Raw genomic sequence first — 18,781 nt, 5'->3', positions numbered from 1 at the left:
CAGCTTCATACACTGCCATCTGGTTTTCTGGAAATATTAAAGAATTGATTACATTTTCATGCAAGTAAAATTCAGACATCCATTTTTCTTTAACGCTCTCAAAGAGAGTTTTCCAGGAATTAGAAAGAATCTGTGGCAAAGATGGATAATCTAGGTTGTTTCTGAAGTGGATTTAGAAGGGTGGCCCTCTGAGGAGAGCTTGCCCTCACAACACTACCACCCAGGTCAGCCAGTCAGTATATAAAATTATTTCACCTTTCTTTTTTTATTTTGTAACAGATTATTTCAGAGAAGGAAAATAACTTTTCTGTAGCCAGTGGCAGGAAATAGTCATTCAGTTAAAAGTAGATTGGGGGAATTTGCCTAAGTTTGCCTAACAGAGCAATACTCCTGTAAATAATACATGCACTAGTATCTCTTGTCACAAAATTCCTAAAACAGTCTTTTCCAAAGTTAACTTGAGCATTTAATAATGACTTATAAGATAATGACAACTACTTTCTGAGTCGTTCTCCTTGGAAACCCCAGTAGTGACTTACCTGCTGGTGGCTTTATGAAGGGTGGAGGGATTAAAGGTACAATAATGGGCACATTGCCATGATCCTTGGACCCTGCAGGTGAGTCACTGAGTCCATTTCCTGTGGCAAGCCCTGAATAGCCTGTGCTTATATTGTATGGTGAAATAACACTGTCCTCAGGTAATTTTGGTTTTGGCAAAGAATTTTCTGTAAAAGAAAAGAAAATCATGTTCAATGTAACAAAAGCACTTGTTTTCCTTATGACCACATTTTCTCAAGCAAAATGGCTATGTATAACAAAATAAATTTTTCCTTGCAAATCTTTAAACACTTTACCAGAACTGCACAGACCATCCTGGACCTTTTCAGTCTTGTTACCATAAATTTCCAATGGGCTCCTTTATAATTTGCTCCACTATGATAGCTAACATCTCAATTGTATCATGGTGATGAATTTTAGCGCTGTAAAGCCCATAGAAAATTGAGAGGCAATTAACATTTCCCGTGTACCAAGTGATATATAGCAGGCCTCACTCTCTGGCTAAAGGTGGGGGGGGAGCCTAAAAATTTGCCCCTCCAGGCCTATAACTAGGTCCCGCTGTATTAAAAAGTTTGGTCATAATATAATCAAAAGAACCAATGAGAAAGAAGCAGATTATTTGAAAGAAAACTGTTTCACAGGGTAAACTCTTTAAATGAACTCATTAATAACCCATTAATTTTGTTAATATTAACAAAAGTGAAAATAAAGAAAACTTACAATGATATGAACTTTGTGAATTTTATCCTTGTATGTGAATCATTAAAAAAAAAAAAATTCAGGGGCGCCTGGGTGGCACAGTCGGTTAAGCGTCCGACTTCAGCCAGGTCACGATCTCGCGGTCTGTGAGTTCGAGCCCCGCGTCAGGCTCTGGGCTGATGGCTCAGAGCCTGGAGCCTGTTTCCGATTCTGTGTCTCCCTCTCTCTCTGTCCCTCCCCCGTTCATGCTCTGTCTCTCTCTCTGTCCCAAAAATAAATAAACGTTGAAAAAAAAAAAATTAAAAAAAAAAAAAATTCAACCATGGAAAACAACTTTTTCCCTCTAGTAGCATATCCTGGCACTCTCCATGTTCCCCAGAGGCAAAGATTATTACCTAGACCAAGTATTATACGAGCTATTAGTTTATAGAATATAAACTCATGACTTGCATTTTTCATTTACAGTGAAATTGATGATACTATCTCTGTAACATGATGTGTACAATTTCATAGCGGGCTTAACATGAAATTTGTCATGTACGTTCAATTCCACATGCCTGCAGGACAGCTCATTTACATTTTGTTGCTTGGCATATAAGAAGGAAAAGCCCTGTCGTAGACACTCGCAATAAAATGCATGAGCAGGTAGTTTACGCCAATAGATTTTGAATGCAGGGCAAATACTGATCAAATTGCCAATGATGACACACAATGAATTTTGCCCACATTTTATTGAAGTTCCCCACATGGATTGCTTCTTTATACACTCCTTTTCTTTGACAAACAAACTCTCACTCCAAATTTAGGTTCATATATTCAGTATCCATATCAACACCCACCAGTGGTTCTAGGCTTCCCTCATGAAGTAGCTGACACTATCTGCTGATAGAATCAGTGTTAATTTTATTCTGCCACGACTCTAATTTCCACTCTTTAGCAGGGCTTTGATGAAAATTCTTATAGAGTAATGTGGGATCCAATCATGTACGACTCTCTTATTCCTCTTTCCCTATCCAAGGCTGGGAGCAGGAAGGAATTCAAACACAAAACAGAAATAGGGCTTTACTTCAGAATTCCCACCAAAAAGAGAGGAAGGGGGGATTACCAAAAATTCTCTCTTAAGAGTCTCAAAATCCAAACCTAGTATTTCACTTAATAGGAAGCACCAGTCCCCAATAACTAATATATCAAAGGACACAGGGGGAGAACATAGCAGATGTTGTCCCTTTCTATAAATTTGTGGGCAGGACCATAACACTTAAAGTCCATAGCCCTTGCTAGCTAGTTCTCTCATTGCTGGAAGGAGATTAAGCTGTGTCTATTTTTGTTTTATGTTGTGCTCTTATATTCTGTGGAATTCTGCTTATGGGAAAGCACTACTGGGGATGTACATTTAAATCAACCATTGGCATAATCAACAAAATGAGTCCCAAAGCAACTCAATTCTGGCAGGTTGAGATAGTTAATCCTTCTTTGCATGAACAAAGGGACATTAAATGTCATTACCTTTGAGAACAGAAATGTGCTGCCGGCTCTCTCCATCTGTAGGGTAGCTCCTGAATTCAATATCTTCACCATCTTTCAGTTCAACCTTATCATAGCCATACCAGCCAAGGAGTTCATTCATAGTGTTTTCTGCAAAGTTCTGAAAGAGAAGCACAGGTTCCTTTTTTATATAATCAATAACTATTTGAAACGAATGCATAAGTCGAATTCTGTTTGCACTACCCATTTAATGCCAGCCCTGCCCCACCTCCCCTAGAGTCGTGTTCATTTTTCAAATCACGTTCAAACACTGTAATGCATTTAAATCTCAGGATGACGCATCCAATTATGACAGGCCTTCAGACATTTGCAATTTAAAGATAATAAGAAAAAAGGTATTAGTCTGTTTTGCTTACAAATAGGAAGTCATATGTTAGCGTATTCTGCAAAGTTTATACCCCAGACTAACACAAAAGGTAAGGCACGAAAACAGCTAAGAAAATATTTGAAAATGAAAACAATCAAACTTTTGGTGGCTCAGATTAATTTAAATTAGAATTGCTTTCTGATTCAGGTATTGTTCTTTAACATGACTCTTAGATAAAGCAAAATCTCAGCAAAGAAATAATTTCTCAATTGTCAAGGCTACAAGGGTCTCCCTTTTTAATTTTCCCGTTTGCAAATGTATACTTTAAAAATCAACGCATAATTTGCTTTACAAATTTCACTACTGACAGATTTCCTTCTCCATAAAATCAAAGGTCACTATGATTGTCTTCCAACAAGTAACATAATAGTACCAAATAACTTTAAGGTTAATAGCCAGCCCAGATTTTGGATAACACATGAAAATAGTTTATGAACTATAAACCAACATATAAATGTAAGATATCATTATTGTTGTTATTATTGATACTAAACTGTGAAATAAATGGGTATAGTTGGACAGCTTTAAAACTTTAATATCAGGTGGCTATTTTTTTGTGAACTTATCAACTGCTAGATCTGGAAACAAGACGTGAGACTGTATTAATGATCTTAATGCTTGCATGTGCCTTAAAACATCTCTAAGAAATAGAGTAGAGTGGTAGTCACCAGAGCTGGGGGGTGAGGGAAATGGGGAGATATTGGTCTAAGGGTACAAATTTCCAACTATTAGATTAACAGGTTGGGAGATATAATGTACAGCATGATGATGATAGCTAATAGTACTGTATCATATACTCAAATGTTGCTAAGAGAGTAGATCTTCAATGTTCTCACCACAAAAAAGAAATGGCAACTATGGCAGGTTGGAGGCGTAGCTAATGCTACAGTGGTAATGATTTTACAATATATAAATACATCAAATCAACGCATTGTACACCTTAAACTTACACAATGTGTCAATTAATCTCTTATGTTCTTATGTGTCAATTATATCTCAATAAAGCTGGGGGAATTTAAAAATAAAAAGCAGGACACTATGCTACAGAATAAGGGCTTAATAAATGTTGAATGAATTCTTTTTTTAAAAAAAAAAATCTTTATCTGGAAAGGCATCCTGAGCTTCCTAGACTTGCTAGAAAAACTATATATTCTAACCTCTGTGGCCCAAAGAATCTTTTCTCATTCTCCCTAGAAGCTGTCATTTCCAAATTACACTAGGATGTATAATTTATATACCTGAAACAAAGCACCCAGGCTAAACCAAGAGTGTACGTAGCCTCAACGTGTGAGTTCCATGTTCTCTTGAATTTCACGACTTTAGATTTCAGCAGGGATTGCATAAAAAAGAAAAGATATTACACTACTGACTCCACAAAAACAAACCTGGCATTTCAAACCTCCCACAGAATGTTAGATTCTTTGCTTTAGTGCCCACTTAAGCTCAGGGCTCCAACTGGGTCTATCTGTGATGGTATAGTGCACCAGCAATTTTTAAAAAAACCTAGCCAGATTGATTCAGTGCTACCATCCACAAGGCCAACAGTCAGCCATATCACGCTTTAGTGAGGCATTTATTCTCTCTGATGGCTGGTCATGTCCACATTAAATAGACATTCTTTTCATGAATGCACAAAGATGATATGATCGATATGTATAATAAGCTCAGCAACCTCTGGAATACCACTGAGGAGGACTCAGCTAAATGCTGCTCTACTCAATCAAAAGAGATCCCTTTAATGAGGCGTCAGTCTCCCCTAACACCCAATTTTTTTCACTAAGCTGAGCGCCTGGTCTGGAGAATGACAGTCCCTAAGCGCACAAATCGAGGTCCTCCATCAGTGGTCTGGCAGCAGAAATCTCCACGGAGAAGGATTACACCTTACATCAAAACACCAATTCCCCACAGTGTTAAAAGCCAAGTTCAAACCATCTTATTGGTCTGTGTGCTATTTGCCCCAATCTCCAAGAGAACTGTGCCAACGAGACAGAAAATCTTTTGCATAGTAACTCTTGGCCACCATATCCAATTTTCTAGACCGTTTGTATCTGGGCGCCTCTCTCTCCAGTTCTGCCTAACCTCTGAAGTGACACAAAGGCTACAGATGCATAATTCATGGAACAACCTCCCAGCCAAGGATATAGATTTGTTTGTTTTAGTCCAGCTGCAAATCCATTCAGCTTTTCAGAACCAATCCCAGGGATGGAATCCAGAAGTTTCAGACATGCGGGTAAAAACTAAAACCTCCGCTGGATTATTAACACCAAATTCATAATATTGGGACATCTTAACTGCAACACTTAGTTTATGGTTTGTGCTGAAAACTCAGAGACTTCGTGGAACAATCAATGTGAACTTAGTCTATTCTATGATTTTCAAGTTACTATAAATGTCAATGAAAATAAGCTCTGAAACATTCCCTTTCTTATCAGTGAAAATAAAAATAAACACCTTGTTGCTTTGATAGATGACTGCAAAAGCAGAATAGGAAAGGTTTATAAACCCTCAAGCTATAAATCTCAAATCTGTCAAGAAAGGAAGACCAAGGTGAAAGAAAGAGAAAGTGAACACCAAAGTTTCTTGTGGCATAAGTATAAGAAACAGACTATTACTTCTGTCTTAAACACACTGTATTAAGAAATCAAAGAACCCCAAGGAATAGACAACTTAAGATTTTTAATTTCTAGGTAGAATTTGATGCTAGATATCATATGGGCTCATTATGGTGCGAAACCAAAGGAAATGAAATAGATTTTTGCAGTTATCATCCAAGAAACATAACATTCTAGAAGAAATGAGTTTAATGTTTATGGCCCATAAGGGTTTTCAAATCCTTCTGGTAGAAAATTCCAGCAGTTGGTTTTTCAACATTTTTTAAATTATTATCCTCAAAAAAGGATTTTTCTATTAAAAAAATTACTCCTTTCCTACAGATGTTTCTCATGTATGTTATGGTTTTTAAAAGGTAAAAAAATAAAGGTGATAAAAATTAAACTGCAGAGATGTTTTGCCAGAAAGATGTTCAATAATAAGACAAGTTATTTTACCAAGGGAGGTAGTGAAATTTGTTCCCCCCTGCCCCCCCCCCTGCAAATCTTCACCTAGCAAATATTCTAGAGACGGGGTGGGAAACTAAAGTCCCCAGGTCCCTCCCAGTAGTAAGATTCTGTGAAATCAAAGAACTTCTACTTAGACAAGAAATTAAATACCTTTTGCAAAGAAATATTACAATTATCATGATCACATGTCATAAATTTTACTGAACATTTACTATTTCAAATATTTTATCATTGCTCCCATAAACCATCAAAATTGTGCCAGAAATTTCAATATTCTGGCATCTGAATCGCATTTTGCAGACTGCCTCTCACCCTTGGAAGTGGCACAAAAATCCTCTCTCATACCATGTGGTCCAATTTGGGTTTGGAAAATAGGTCACTATAATTATAATGATAATGTCTAACACTCTTACAGCACTTTATAGTGTTTCCACATCCTTTAACTCTCTGTTCCTTTCAATAACCCAGTAAGTTGGGTATTTGATTTCCACAATAAACTTCTGGTGAACCTAGGTGATACCTTCATTTTACAACCAAACATTAGAGCATCCAGAAAGTAAATGACAGGCATGAGACATCACCCAGTAAAATCAGAACAAAAATACAGATCTTCTGATTCTTACACCAGGCCTCTTTCTATGATCAATTCCATATAGTCCGATGTGTCAGCAATTCCAAAGAAACTACCTCCTCGGACCAATCAAAGAGTTGCAAGGAAATCATACCACAGGATGTCAATGTCACATATAAAGAGCTTTCCAACCAGGGCCTATATCTACCTATGTTGCTTGCTTTCAGACTTGATCATTGGCCTCTACTCTCCTCAATTATTTGTTTCGTTGGATTGTGTTCAAAATTCACTGTTAAATTTAATCTTCTCATTTTATAATTTTTTGCACATTGCATCTGACTCTAGTTGCTTTGTACTTTTAACATTTATCCCCATGCCTCTTCCTTGCCCTCTCTAATTCCCCTCCCTCGCTTCCAGGGCTCCTAAGGAAAAAAAAAGACAATCCTAACATTTAGTCTGAAAGCATGATCTCTTCCTAGAATTAAACAAACAAACAAAAAAAAATAGGCCACAGAAAGATGGTGGAAAGGCTGGAAATTTTACTATTTCCCCATTCCTTCTGAATTCTTTTGATACAAAAATTTATTTTTGTTGAAACCTAATTCCCAGGACCTTCATTAGATTCTCTTCTTGTTCACCTGGAAGTACTGCACAAACGTCAAAGTTCAGTCTAAATGATTTTTCACTGACCGCTTTACCAGGTAAATAATAAAGACTGGACTTCAAGGCACTTTGAAAACTGCAGTAATTACAAATTCTCACAATACTTCTGAAATGCAACTACTTCAAGGTCTTCAAAAAGGACTAATGATTTTATTTTGAAAACACCAAATAGACTTTAAAATGTAAGTAGGTACCACGGATTTCTTTCTTACCAGGCCTCATAAAACTGAGTATCAGTGTGTTTTCAACTTCGTATACTAACCAAGAGAGCACAAAATTTTCAAAGAGCTCCCAATTTTTCATTCAAATGAGGGAAGAGCCATGTCCTCTCTCTCCCCACAAACATAATCCCAGTTTTCACTCCAAGTCCCAGGTCTGGTAAAATATGTCACCTATCCCAAATACACTATAAGTTACCTGAGGGCAGAAACCTCTTATTTCATTTTACCCCTCACCTAGGACAATGCCTAGCACTTAGAATGTACTCAGTCAATGTGCTAGTACATTTGAATATATTCACAAAATTTTAACTTTTTTTTTTAATGTTTAGTTACTTTTGAGAGAAAGAGAGAGAGACAGAGACAGAGTGTGAGCAGAGGAGGGGCAGAGACGGAAGGAGACACAGATTCGAAAGCAGGCTCTAGGCTATGAGCTGTCAGCACAGAGCCCGACGTGGGGCTCAAACCCACGAACTGTGAGATCATGACCTGAGTCGAAGTCGGACGCTCAACTGACTGAGCCACCCAGGCGCCCCTCACAAATATTTTTTAAATGTATAAATACAGAAAAACGATCAAACAAAATTCAGTAAAATGGATTCTAAAAATAAATATGTGCAAATTAAAAGAATTGGAATATTCAGTGCTAATGAGCAGTCTCCTACTATTGGAAATTTAAGTTGATACAACTTTTAGAAAAAGGGTAGTTGACTGTATGCAGTGAAAGACTTTAAACACGCACATACCCTTTGATTCAGCAATTGTATTTCTCAGCATTGTAGGAACCATTCAAAGGAAATGCGTGCAAAAATATGCATGTTCAGGAATGTTTATCTCAGGGTTTTTTCTTAGAAACAAACTATATGCCAAACAATAGGAATCTAGTTAAATTACAGCTTAGTCATGGAGTGACTAAAATGGAATACTATTGCGCCATTAAAATATATGCTATAGATAAATTTTTACTGCCATGAAAAGCTATTAACAATATATTAAGTTTTGAAGAAGGTTAGCACACTAGAAGACCTCTTTTGTTTAAAAAAAACTATATATCATACATAGAAAAGGGCATTAACAGACATATATCAGAATGTTGATAGTAATTGTGTCTGGGTGGGAAAATTATAGGCTTTGTTTTTCTTTTAGCTTTTGTATTGCTTTTGTATTTTGTATCTTCTGTATTGCTTACTCTACTATTTCTATCGTGTCTGTGTATTAACTTTATAAAAGTAAAAATTACTTTAACTAAAAATTAATTAACACATAGTCTACTCATAGACAATTATGTCAGCCATATTCACAGTCCTGATGACAATAAAAAGGATCTGTCAGTCACATGACTTAACTTCAAAACATTCTGGCACACATTGTCTACAAAAGTGAAGCCTATGAGAAATACTTTCAAAGGAAAGGGAAACCCCAATCCTGAACACTTTATAAGGCAGGGGGGGGGATATACTAGCATCCCTGCTGGTTAAGATTATGAATGACAGAATGATGGTTATTTTTGGAAAATATTTTATCTCCCCCTTCACCTCCATGTGTTCTGACTTCTGAGGTAGGTTTCTGTTAAGCATCACTGAACTTGCTAATTGAGATCTTTAAAGGGGGTAAGATAGCAATTTGCAGAAGAGAGGCAGTTTCTCTTCTTTCAGAAGTAAGAACTGAACTTGATTAGAAGTCAGCTTCTGATTCTATCCGCACATCTGGCCTAAGGCTGAGTCTAAGTCATCTCTCTCTCTTTTTTAAGGTTTATTTTTTTCTTGAGAAAGAGAGAGAGAGAGAGAATGAATGCGAGCAGGGAAGAGGCAGAGAGAGAGGGGGACAGAGGATCCAAAGTGGGCTCCAGGCTGACAGCAGAGAGCCTGATAAGGGGCTCAAACTCACGAGCCACGAGATCATGACCTAAGCCAAAGTCCGACACGCAACTGACTGAGCCACCCAGGTGCCCCTAAGTCATCTCTCTTAACACAGATCCAGTGGATCGGATTTATTTTAGAGTTCTGCAAGAGGGTTGGGAGGTAACATTTAAACAGAGAAAAAGAAATATTGTAAGATCCCTTTACAGATTACAAAGTACATCCACATTCATGATCCCACTAGATCAGATGGTATCCTAAGGAATCAGATGGTCCTTCTCCCCCGAGAAGACCCGTTAGAGGGCTATCCACATGCATGGAACGATAAGAGCAGCAAGATTTGTACTCTTGGTGCAGACTTTACCCGGTGAGCCCTGCTCTTTTTACCTGAACCACAGTTTTGCAACTTGAAATCCTTTAAAGATGGGAGCGCCTGGGTGGCACAGTCTGTTAAGTGTCAGGCCCTTGATCTCAGCTCAGGTTATGATCTCGTGGTTTGTGAGTTCAAGCCCCGCATTGGGCTCCTCACAGACAGCACAGAGCCTGCTTTGGGATTCTCTCTCTCTCCCTCTCGCTCCCTCTCTCTCTTCCCTGCCCCCACTCATGCTCTCTCTCAAAATAAATAAATAAATATTTAAAAAAAGAAGAAGAAGAAATCCTTTAAAGATGGTCACTACCCTCCATTTTGCAGCGTTTTCGGCCACAACACAATGATTACAATACAGTTCTAAAGGTAGAAGACACATCATAATATTAAAATACAACTCCAGCCTGGAACAGGCCTGACGAGAAAGTCTTGTTCTCTTATTGATATATTCTAAATTGGATGGCTGTGTAATTGGTATACGAAACCAAAATTGTGTGTTTCCATATATAAAACCTATGTTGCTTTATTGTCTTTTTGTGACACAGAATAGACAATTATGTTCCCACGTTTTCATCCACGGCCAGGACATCAAACGTCCTAAAAAAGGTCAAACAAATGCTGTGAAATTGTGGATTCCAGCCCCGAGGTTAACATGGCAAACAAGGCAGGTGTGCAGCTGTGTCCGATCACAGCTGTAGAACGGCCCTAAAAATCACCAAGACTTGTTGCATTGTTTTCCTGTCCCTGCCAAAGCCATTGGCCTTAAAACAGGACAGGGTTCCACAGCCCTTTGGTTACGTAAGAGATATTAACACCCATCGGTCTACAGATCCTAAAATATACATTCAGCAAATCGCACTCACCACATGCTTTCATGCCTGTTTACATGTTTCAATTGGCACCATCAAAAACAAAGTACTTTATTTCTTTCTCATTTTACCCAGTAATATCCCTTCTCTTTTAGGAAAATATTCAATAATCTTATTAGCTCGAGAGTGCAAGTGTGGCTGACTTCCCATTCCACAAGAGGAAGTTTGAGACTTGAGAGCTTTTTAAATGATCCGCCTTCTACTACTTCTAATAACTTTTTTGAAAAGAAAGAGAAAGCAGTATAAAGACTTAATGAAAAGGACACTTCCCTAGGAGATATAAAAAATATGGTCACTCTAACAAGACACTGTCTTTCCCTGGAACTCTCCTTTTTTCAGACGGTCACTTGTGCTCACTGATATTTGCCCTTTTGGAGGCCCTTTTTGACTTTCCTTTAAAAACTGTTACCTCTTGGTTTCTATGAGTCTGTCTCTCACACAAGGAGAGTAAGGCTTGGCTTCTCAGAGCAGTGCTTGGCAAGCACAGAGGCAGGAAACGCAGAAGGGAATGAGTCTGTCAGACTCATTTTCTTCTAGTTCAAATGTTTATTTCAGATTCGGGAGGAAGTGGAGTGGTTCCTTTCCATTTCCTCGTCTCTGGAACCTGCAAGTCGTATAAGGCTTAGAGAATCTTGCTCTATCACACTCACAGGTTCATGGACGGAAAAAGAGCCTCTTTTCAGAAAACGCTGGTTTGAACAGAACAGAATTCACAGCTCTCTGTGCCCTCCCAGAAGCATCTCTTAATGGGTTTTGACTGGAGCCTTGAGCAGGACAACTGACAGAAACGTGGAGGACAAGGCTGGTGGGCTCAGGAACATCCTACTCCAGCTCGCAAGAAGTAAGGACCATGTCCCAGCTGACATTAGTCCCCAACCCTACCACGTGGCACACCTGAGGCCAGTGGCTGACAGGTCTTACATAATTTGTGAATGCCACAGTGAGATCTGTCCCAAGCCCACTTTCTAGGTTCCTGAGACTTACTGTGTCTGACAACAGGATGGAGTTTCAGCAGCAAAACTTAAAATATACCTGTTTTAGTAATGAGCTGATTTCAACTTTGAAACATGCCGACTCTCCCAATCTACACCATGATCTTTCTTTCTTTCCCTCTTTCTTTCTTTCTTTCTTTCTTTCTTTCTTTCTTTCTTTCTTTCTTTCTTTCTTTCTTTTCTTAATGGAAACCTATTTATCTCACTGCACTCACCAGCTTAGCTCTGCAAGTTGCTTTATTGTCTATGCAGTTGACACAGGTCATTTTTAATGCCAAATGGAGACCATCAGAAACCAAATTAGCAAATCTTGTGGTGAGTTTACTACTAAACTTTAACAGATGTTCCTGACTCTAACTGTAGACATCAGGACTGAAGCATAATTTTAGGTACAAATTATTTACTGGGAATATTTATAGACAGAAAACGTCTTCAGTAAAGGAGACCCCAAGACATTTAATACAGATGATCCTGTAGTTTAACAATTGATAAAGAAGTCAAACACTGCAAATGCATTAATTATGGTTTGTTTAGGAAAGTTTCCAGGGCAGAGTCCTTGATCTAATCACACTGGTTTTGTCAAAGAGTTTTAAAAGATAAAAATCTGACTCATTATCTCTACTCACAGTGTAGTTTTTTTTTTTTTTTGAGCTGCATTACTGTTCAGTAGCCACTAGTCATGTTCACTAATATCTATGTGTGCAAAATACTTACCCTTAAGTAGAACTATTACTGTTACTGTTACACTTACACATATATTTACCTATACACGTCCAATAGTATGAACTAGTTTTTATATTAAATCTGTCATGTTATGGATGAACTCCTGAAATGAATTAGCCCTTCTATGTGTTGGGATTCCATCCTAAGATCCATTTATTATGATACATGTGAGCTAACAGTACATTGAAGACATACTACATTAGATACAATCACAATATTCACTTTAGAAAACAAAAATAGTCAAAATGTAAATTGCATCACCATCTAATTTTTTTTAATTGTCTCTACTGGTCATTAATTAAACAAGGCATACTTATGACAAATACAGTAAAGTAACGAGTCTTTTTAACGAAGAAAAACCAGGGTGGAAGGAGAAAGAAGAAAAGGAAAGATAAGGTAACATTGTAAAGGTCATAATGAGACAAGCACTTCTACTTGAAGATATTTTCACTACACTATAAGCATCTATGCCAAGTCATGTACTTTTCACACACAAAATTATATTGTATCAAATTTAAATTTGTTACAACTGCCATGCACATTAGACCAGTGATAACGAAAATGTAACTCAATATCTGATCTAGTGAAACAGCCACCAACATTAGCTCCCAGCCACATGAAGACAACCTCCAATGCCATTACTGGTGTCAGCTAAACCTCAGCCAGTTTGTCTTCTCCAGCCATTTTAAAATAAACATGTAACTATCTCAATTAGGAGATCTTGAAGAAAGCCTCATGATGAGGCGATTTTGTCACTCATTCTGAGTGCCCTGCATTTGCTGTACTTAAAATAGACACTTGTGCCAATGTCCTTTCTATTACCCGAAGCGGGGAAGAAAAATCACATACACACCAGTCTTTTTTCTTTCAGCTCACAGAGAAGCAACTTGATCCAACCAGTGTTGAAACCTGAGTAGGTCACTGTACACCATGATAAAACTCCCTAATCCCTGAGCCAAATCTCCCTGAGGGGGGCCTCCTCCTGACCCTCCACTTCCCAGGCTGACTTTTCCATTCGCTCTCTCCTCTTTCCCCCTTTCATTTCCCCTACCTTCAAGCCTTGATATGTGATCCTCGGTGGGGGCTCAGGTTTCCGTTTTTACAGCTTAGGCCGTGCTAGCTGTATACATTCCTTTCTTTCTGCCGGGCAGTGATTACTTACCAGGGTTTAGTTTACACTGGTCCAGATGAAAGCCGTTCAGATGAAGGCAAACACAGCCAGGCAGCTCCAGCGGCACCGATATGAAGCTGCACAAGGCCACATTGTGTTCTCGGTGACATTTTGTTGCACATATTTTTGTACAGGGCAACCAACTTGTTATGTTACTCTACACTTTAGGTTTGGGGACAAGGAGTAGTAATAATACCATGAGGTTTGAGGAGGGTTATACTGATGTGGTTATTAACATTAAAAACAGAAAAATATTAATGAGTTCAAAATAACCTTTCCACCATTTGACTTTGAGAAAGCACTTTTCAAATGAGGACTTTGGGTGCCATTATATTAGAGGAATACCTACAAAACAATTCCAGTACAAATGGGAATCCATACATACTGGCATTGTGTGCGTGGACATGACTGAAGGTTTCTGCCGGGGTCTCTCACACACTGGTCTAAACCAGATAGAAAATACCAATCCTACAGGCAACTGAGTTATTTGCTGTGTAAAACTTCTTATTTAATGCCACTCTACACAGAAATGATGAGGAGTAAAACTTCAAATAGTAGGTGGTGATTTGGAAGAAAAATAACATTCTAAGAAGAGGAAATTCTGTGCACGAAGGTTAATTCCATACTTAGTCCTGCAGCATTGACTAAAAATTGTGTAATTTTTCCCCTTCACACAATGTTGTTTTTGTTTCTTCCTCACCAGTTCAGACAAACATCTGTTATACTGTAGAAGGACAACTATCTCCCAAACCACGGAGTGCGCCCGCAGCCAAAGTCAACAACGCCAGCCCCAAGCATTGAGCACAGTCAGCCTTTATATCCAGCCGGGATAACATTTCACATGTTTTGATTAAAATTAGCTAATTTGTAATTCTAGAACCTATGAAACTTAAAAGCTGCCATCCATATAGATCACATTAGGTAGTGTTTTAAAGGGCCAGTGCACACTGTGATTTCCTAGTGGCTCACTTCTCTCCTGTTCCTGCACCCCCAATTTAAAATGAAATGGAAAAGTAATCTGGAAATGCAGGACAGAAGAGAAGTGTAAGTGAGGAAGAATGGTTATTGTAGACTGTTTGAATTCCAGCCCTCATCAGAAGACAACAGCTCCTACTGGTCTTTTAAAAAACTATCATTTAAATCAATGGTGGTTTCCATCACAAGGAATGGCACTGGTTTCCAGAGCAAATCTTCCTTACCTCCCCTTGGACTGATGCTGCACCCCATGCTTTCAGGCACTAAGTTCATCACCCAGAAATAACAGCTCAAATTCCGAAATTGAGATTGCTACAGACATTTTCTGGAGGAAAGGAAAGCTATAAGCATATGCACCTAGATACTCATACAGCTTGTATTATCCGTGCGCCCCTTCCTAAACACGGGCTTCACAGAAGGCACTCTCATAGAATGTGCTTGTTCTAATCAAGAAAGCGTCAAAGCGCGATGAATTTTACTTAGTCGCATGCCATTTTCATCCAGTCTGCCTTTTAAATACAAAGTTCACCAACCTGACTAAGTCAGTTGGCAGTGTTAAGGATTCTATCTTGCAGAAGATAGGGAACACCAAGCCGGCTGCAGAATGAAAGCTAAAGTCCCCCTGAAAACTGCTACTTGTTTGTAATTCACAAAAAGAAAAAAAATTAATATATATATATATATATATTTTTTTTTTCTTTAATCAAGATCGATTCGTCATATCAACACAGAATAAAACCCTCGCCGGGAAAAAGCTTCAACTTCATGGAAAATAAGTGTGTGTGTCGGGGGTGGGGGGGGGAGGTGGGGGTTGGCCGGAGCTGAGCGGTGCTCTGGTGCAATCGCTCCAAAGCGAACAGCTGGAGCGCCAGGCTGCTGCGCTCGCCACCTCTGGCGCACCGCTGGCCTGGCGGGGAGCCCGACCTCGCCGACAGGACTCCGGGCTGGCCTTTCCGAACAATGGGCCGGCGCTCGGGAAGGCCGCCCCCCAGACAGCTATCTTTCGGCGGGGCTTGCCCGGGTCTGATAAACTGGGAAGTGGAGCATGCAAAGACGAGCAAGAGGCGGAGGCAGCCGAGCGAGAGGAGCGGACAGGGGCGGGCGAGGTAAGCCGGCAGTCAAAACGGTACCCAGACTCACGCTGCTGGGGCCGCACTCGCCGGGGCACTGACAGCCTCTCTACACCGTCGCAGCTGGCTACTTGAGGGGAAGCGGGATCGAGGCGCTGGGAGACGGACTGGAGGCAAGGGTGGAATCGAGCGCTGCCGGGGTTCCTCGGCCCGGCAGCGCCTCAACTTTGGAGGGACCCGAGGAACGGTTCCCGAAGAAAGGGAAGAAACTACACACCGCCGACTAGGAAAGCCTCTTCACCACGTCCACCCGCCACTTGGGCCCCCGGTCCCCTCCCTCTGAAACGCGCCTGTGCCAATCTGGGGTTTATAAGGTTAAATAGCATGTGGTTTCCTGGCCGCCCCCCACCCCCATCAAATCGGAGGCAGGCAAATCTCGGGGATGCAGCCCGTGAGTTGGCCTCGGTTTTGCACCTGGAGGAAGAGCTGAGGCGTTATGGGCGTCCTACAGAAACTGACAAGCGCTCCCCGTACCCCCCAAATCCGTACAACGGCCCAAAGGGAGCGGGCGGAAGAAAGAGCTCAGTCTCTCCAGCCCCGAAGTCCAAAAATACCTTCATTTCCTCATTGATCTCCCTTTTCACTGGGTGAGCCGGTTTCCTGCTCCTTTTATTTTCCGGAGGTCTCCCTTCTTTCTCCATTTCTGCCATGTTTTTGTGTCTGGTTTCTGTGGAGATGAAATGGCTGCTGCCGCCGCCGGCGGTGGTGGTGGTGGTGGTGTCGGTGGTGGTGGTGGAGGTGGTGCTGATGGTGGCAATGCTGGCGGAGGTAGCGGTGCTGGCGGGGCTGGGGCTGGGGCTGGGAGGGGGGAGGGCAGGCGGGCGCCGGAGAAGCGGGGTCTCTTCTAGCGGCGGAGAACGTCAGTGGCTGTCACAGGGAAAGGTAGCTCGAGGAGTCTCAGGGATGCCGCCGCCGCCGCCGCTCCTGCTCCCGCTGCCGCCGCCGCCGCCAACGCCGCCGCCGCCGCCGCTGCCCCTGCCGCCGCCGCTGCTTCTGCCGCTCCCGCCGCCGCCGCCGCCGCCGGGCTGCATCCTCGGTGCCCCGTGGAGTCGTCAGCCATCTTCCGTCGCTCTGTCCGTCTGCATGGGCGAGGGGAACGAGGGCCGGGCGCGGAGAGAGCTGCTCTGGGCGTGCGTGCGTGGATGTGTGTGTGTGCGCCCGGGAGAGCGCGCCAGCACCGGCGCCCAGCGCCTCCCGCGAGCCGAGCCGGGGGCGGGCCGGGGGCCGGCGCGGGGAGGAGGGGGCGGGAGGGAGGGGGAAAGGTGGAGGGGGGGGCTGGGACGGCCCCCAGCTCCGGAGCGGGCGTGGCTTCCACCGTCACTGAATACGCGGATGCTGCGCGGCCCCGGGGGCTGCTCGCGGCCGCTTGCTCATCCGCGGCGGGCACCGGCGGGACGCGGCGCCCCTCGCGGCCGCCACCTCGGCATGACGGCCCCTGGGGCCGCCCCGACCCCAGCTGTTCTCCTTAGCTCCGTGATGTGGGCTCGCGTGGGTTTGGAGTTGGCTTTTGAGCCGGTCCTAGAAGCTGCCGAGGGGGGGGGGAAATGAATGGGGGTGAAAGGAGGAGGTTGGGCGGTGGGAGGGCACGGGGATTCGAGGTCGAGTTGCAAGAGGGCCGCTTTCTTTACCCCCGGGGAAGACAGACTGAGCTCGCCGCCTCCGGATTCCAGCGCCAGGGTCTCGGGAGAAAGGAGACCACGGCCCTGACCTTCCCCACAGCTGCCAGGATAGTATCCCCCCCCGTCCGGGGGCCACCTCTGGGCGTGTGGAGGCGGGAGGCCCCTTGGAGAGGTCCGTGCGCCCAGCTCCGCCGGTCCCCAACCCGGTGCGAGCTACGACTGCCCTTGCAAGACAGCTTTTGCCTCTCAATGAACCACTTAGAAGTAGGACATCTCGGACCTCAGCCCCCTGTTCTTTCTTTCCCCTCCAGTTCTCTCTCTCTCTCTCTCTCTCTCTCTCTCTCTCTCACACACACACACACACACACACACACACACACACACACACTGGTGTCTCACTACAAAGTAACAGTTTTACCCTGTGACCCCGTGCGCACCCTTGTCCCAGTGCCCTGGGTTTAACCTCAGGGCATTGGGTGCTGCTGGGAGCGCAGGGTCCCGTTTATAAGGTTTCGTCCTCCGGGAGCCAGCTGCGTTCGCCCCGCCTGGCAGGACCCTCCCTCCACCGCCGGTGGACACTCTTCCCCGCGACTTCCCTGCGCGCGGCTGTTCTCCCCCATTCGTGCTCGCTCCCCCTGCGCTCGCACGCCTTCGCTTTGGCCCGCTAGGTCCGTGCCTGGGGCCAAGCTCGGGTTGCGTTTGTGGCTCTCTGGGCTGAGGCATTGGCGTGAGCGGTTTGATGAGGCTTCCGTGAGACACGCAGCCCCGAATGCTGGTACACGCTGCGGGTGACACATTGACGTTCGCGGCTTGGCTTTCCCGCGCCACTTCACTTCGTAATTACCTGACACAATGCGATATGGGGGTGTCCATTGTTCCACTGCTTGTTATTGTGGAGTGTTCATTATAACCGTGGTGGAACTTAAAATTACACAATTTTTTTAAGTACTTAAAGATTGAATGAATCGGCTTGGGGAATATGAGTCAGCTTTCCATTAAAATCTGTTTGGCCTGTCAAACAAGGCTCATTCTGGGTATCACATTGCCTAATTTGCATTTTAGCATTGTTTTGTTTCTTAAACGTCAAGTTGGAGATATTTGGGAGCGTACTCGGGAGGGCTGAGCACCTCTACGGTGGCTGTTTTGCATTTTAGCATTATTTTGTTTCGTAAATGCCAAATTACAAATACTTGGGAGCATATCCAAGAAAGCTGAGCACCTCCTCTCGCCTCTTCTCTTCCCTGTGTGGAGGGAAGGAAGGGAAACCGCACCCCTCTCTGCGTGGCTCGCTGGATCCCGAGCGAGCCAGGACGCCAGAGCGAGCGAAGCCGAATCAGACTCTGCTCCTGCAAGGGGTCCAAGCAAAACATTTGCCCCGGAAAAAAAGTTTAAGATC

The 18,781-nt window shown here is 42.7% G+C and overlaps 1 protein-coding gene across 1 annotated transcript in view; it reads right to left on the bottom strand.

Annotated features, from left to right (window-relative positions):
- LOC115514248 (sine oculis binding protein homolog) overlaps positions 1 to 16,551 on the bottom strand; it is a 163,756-nt gene extending 147,205 nt beyond the window's left edge. Inside the window, exons 1-3 of the mRNA XM_030316064.1 lie at positions 16,321 to 16,551; positions 2,764 to 2,902; positions 540 to 725 (exon numbers count right to left, since the gene is read on the bottom strand). Coding sequence (XP_030171924.1) covers positions 540 to 725; positions 2,764 to 2,902; positions 16,321 to 16,416 — 421 coding nt within the window. The 5' untranslated portion in view covers positions 16,417 to 16,551. The remainder of the gene's footprint in view (positions 1 to 539; positions 726 to 2,763; positions 2,903 to 16,320) is intronic.
- Between the last annotated feature and the right edge of the window lie 2,230 nt (positions 16,552 to 18,781).

The sequence above is a fragment of the Lynx canadensis genome, chromosome B2, assembly GCF_007474595.2.
Source record: "Lynx canadensis isolate LIC74 chromosome B2, mLynCan4.pri.v2, whole genome shotgun sequence".
In the NCBI taxonomy this organism is placed as follows: domain Eukaryota; kingdom Metazoa; phylum Chordata; class Mammalia; order Carnivora; family Felidae; genus Lynx; species Lynx canadensis.
Note: the sequence above shows the minus strand (reverse complement) of the source record. Positions and strands in the feature narration are given on the sequence as shown.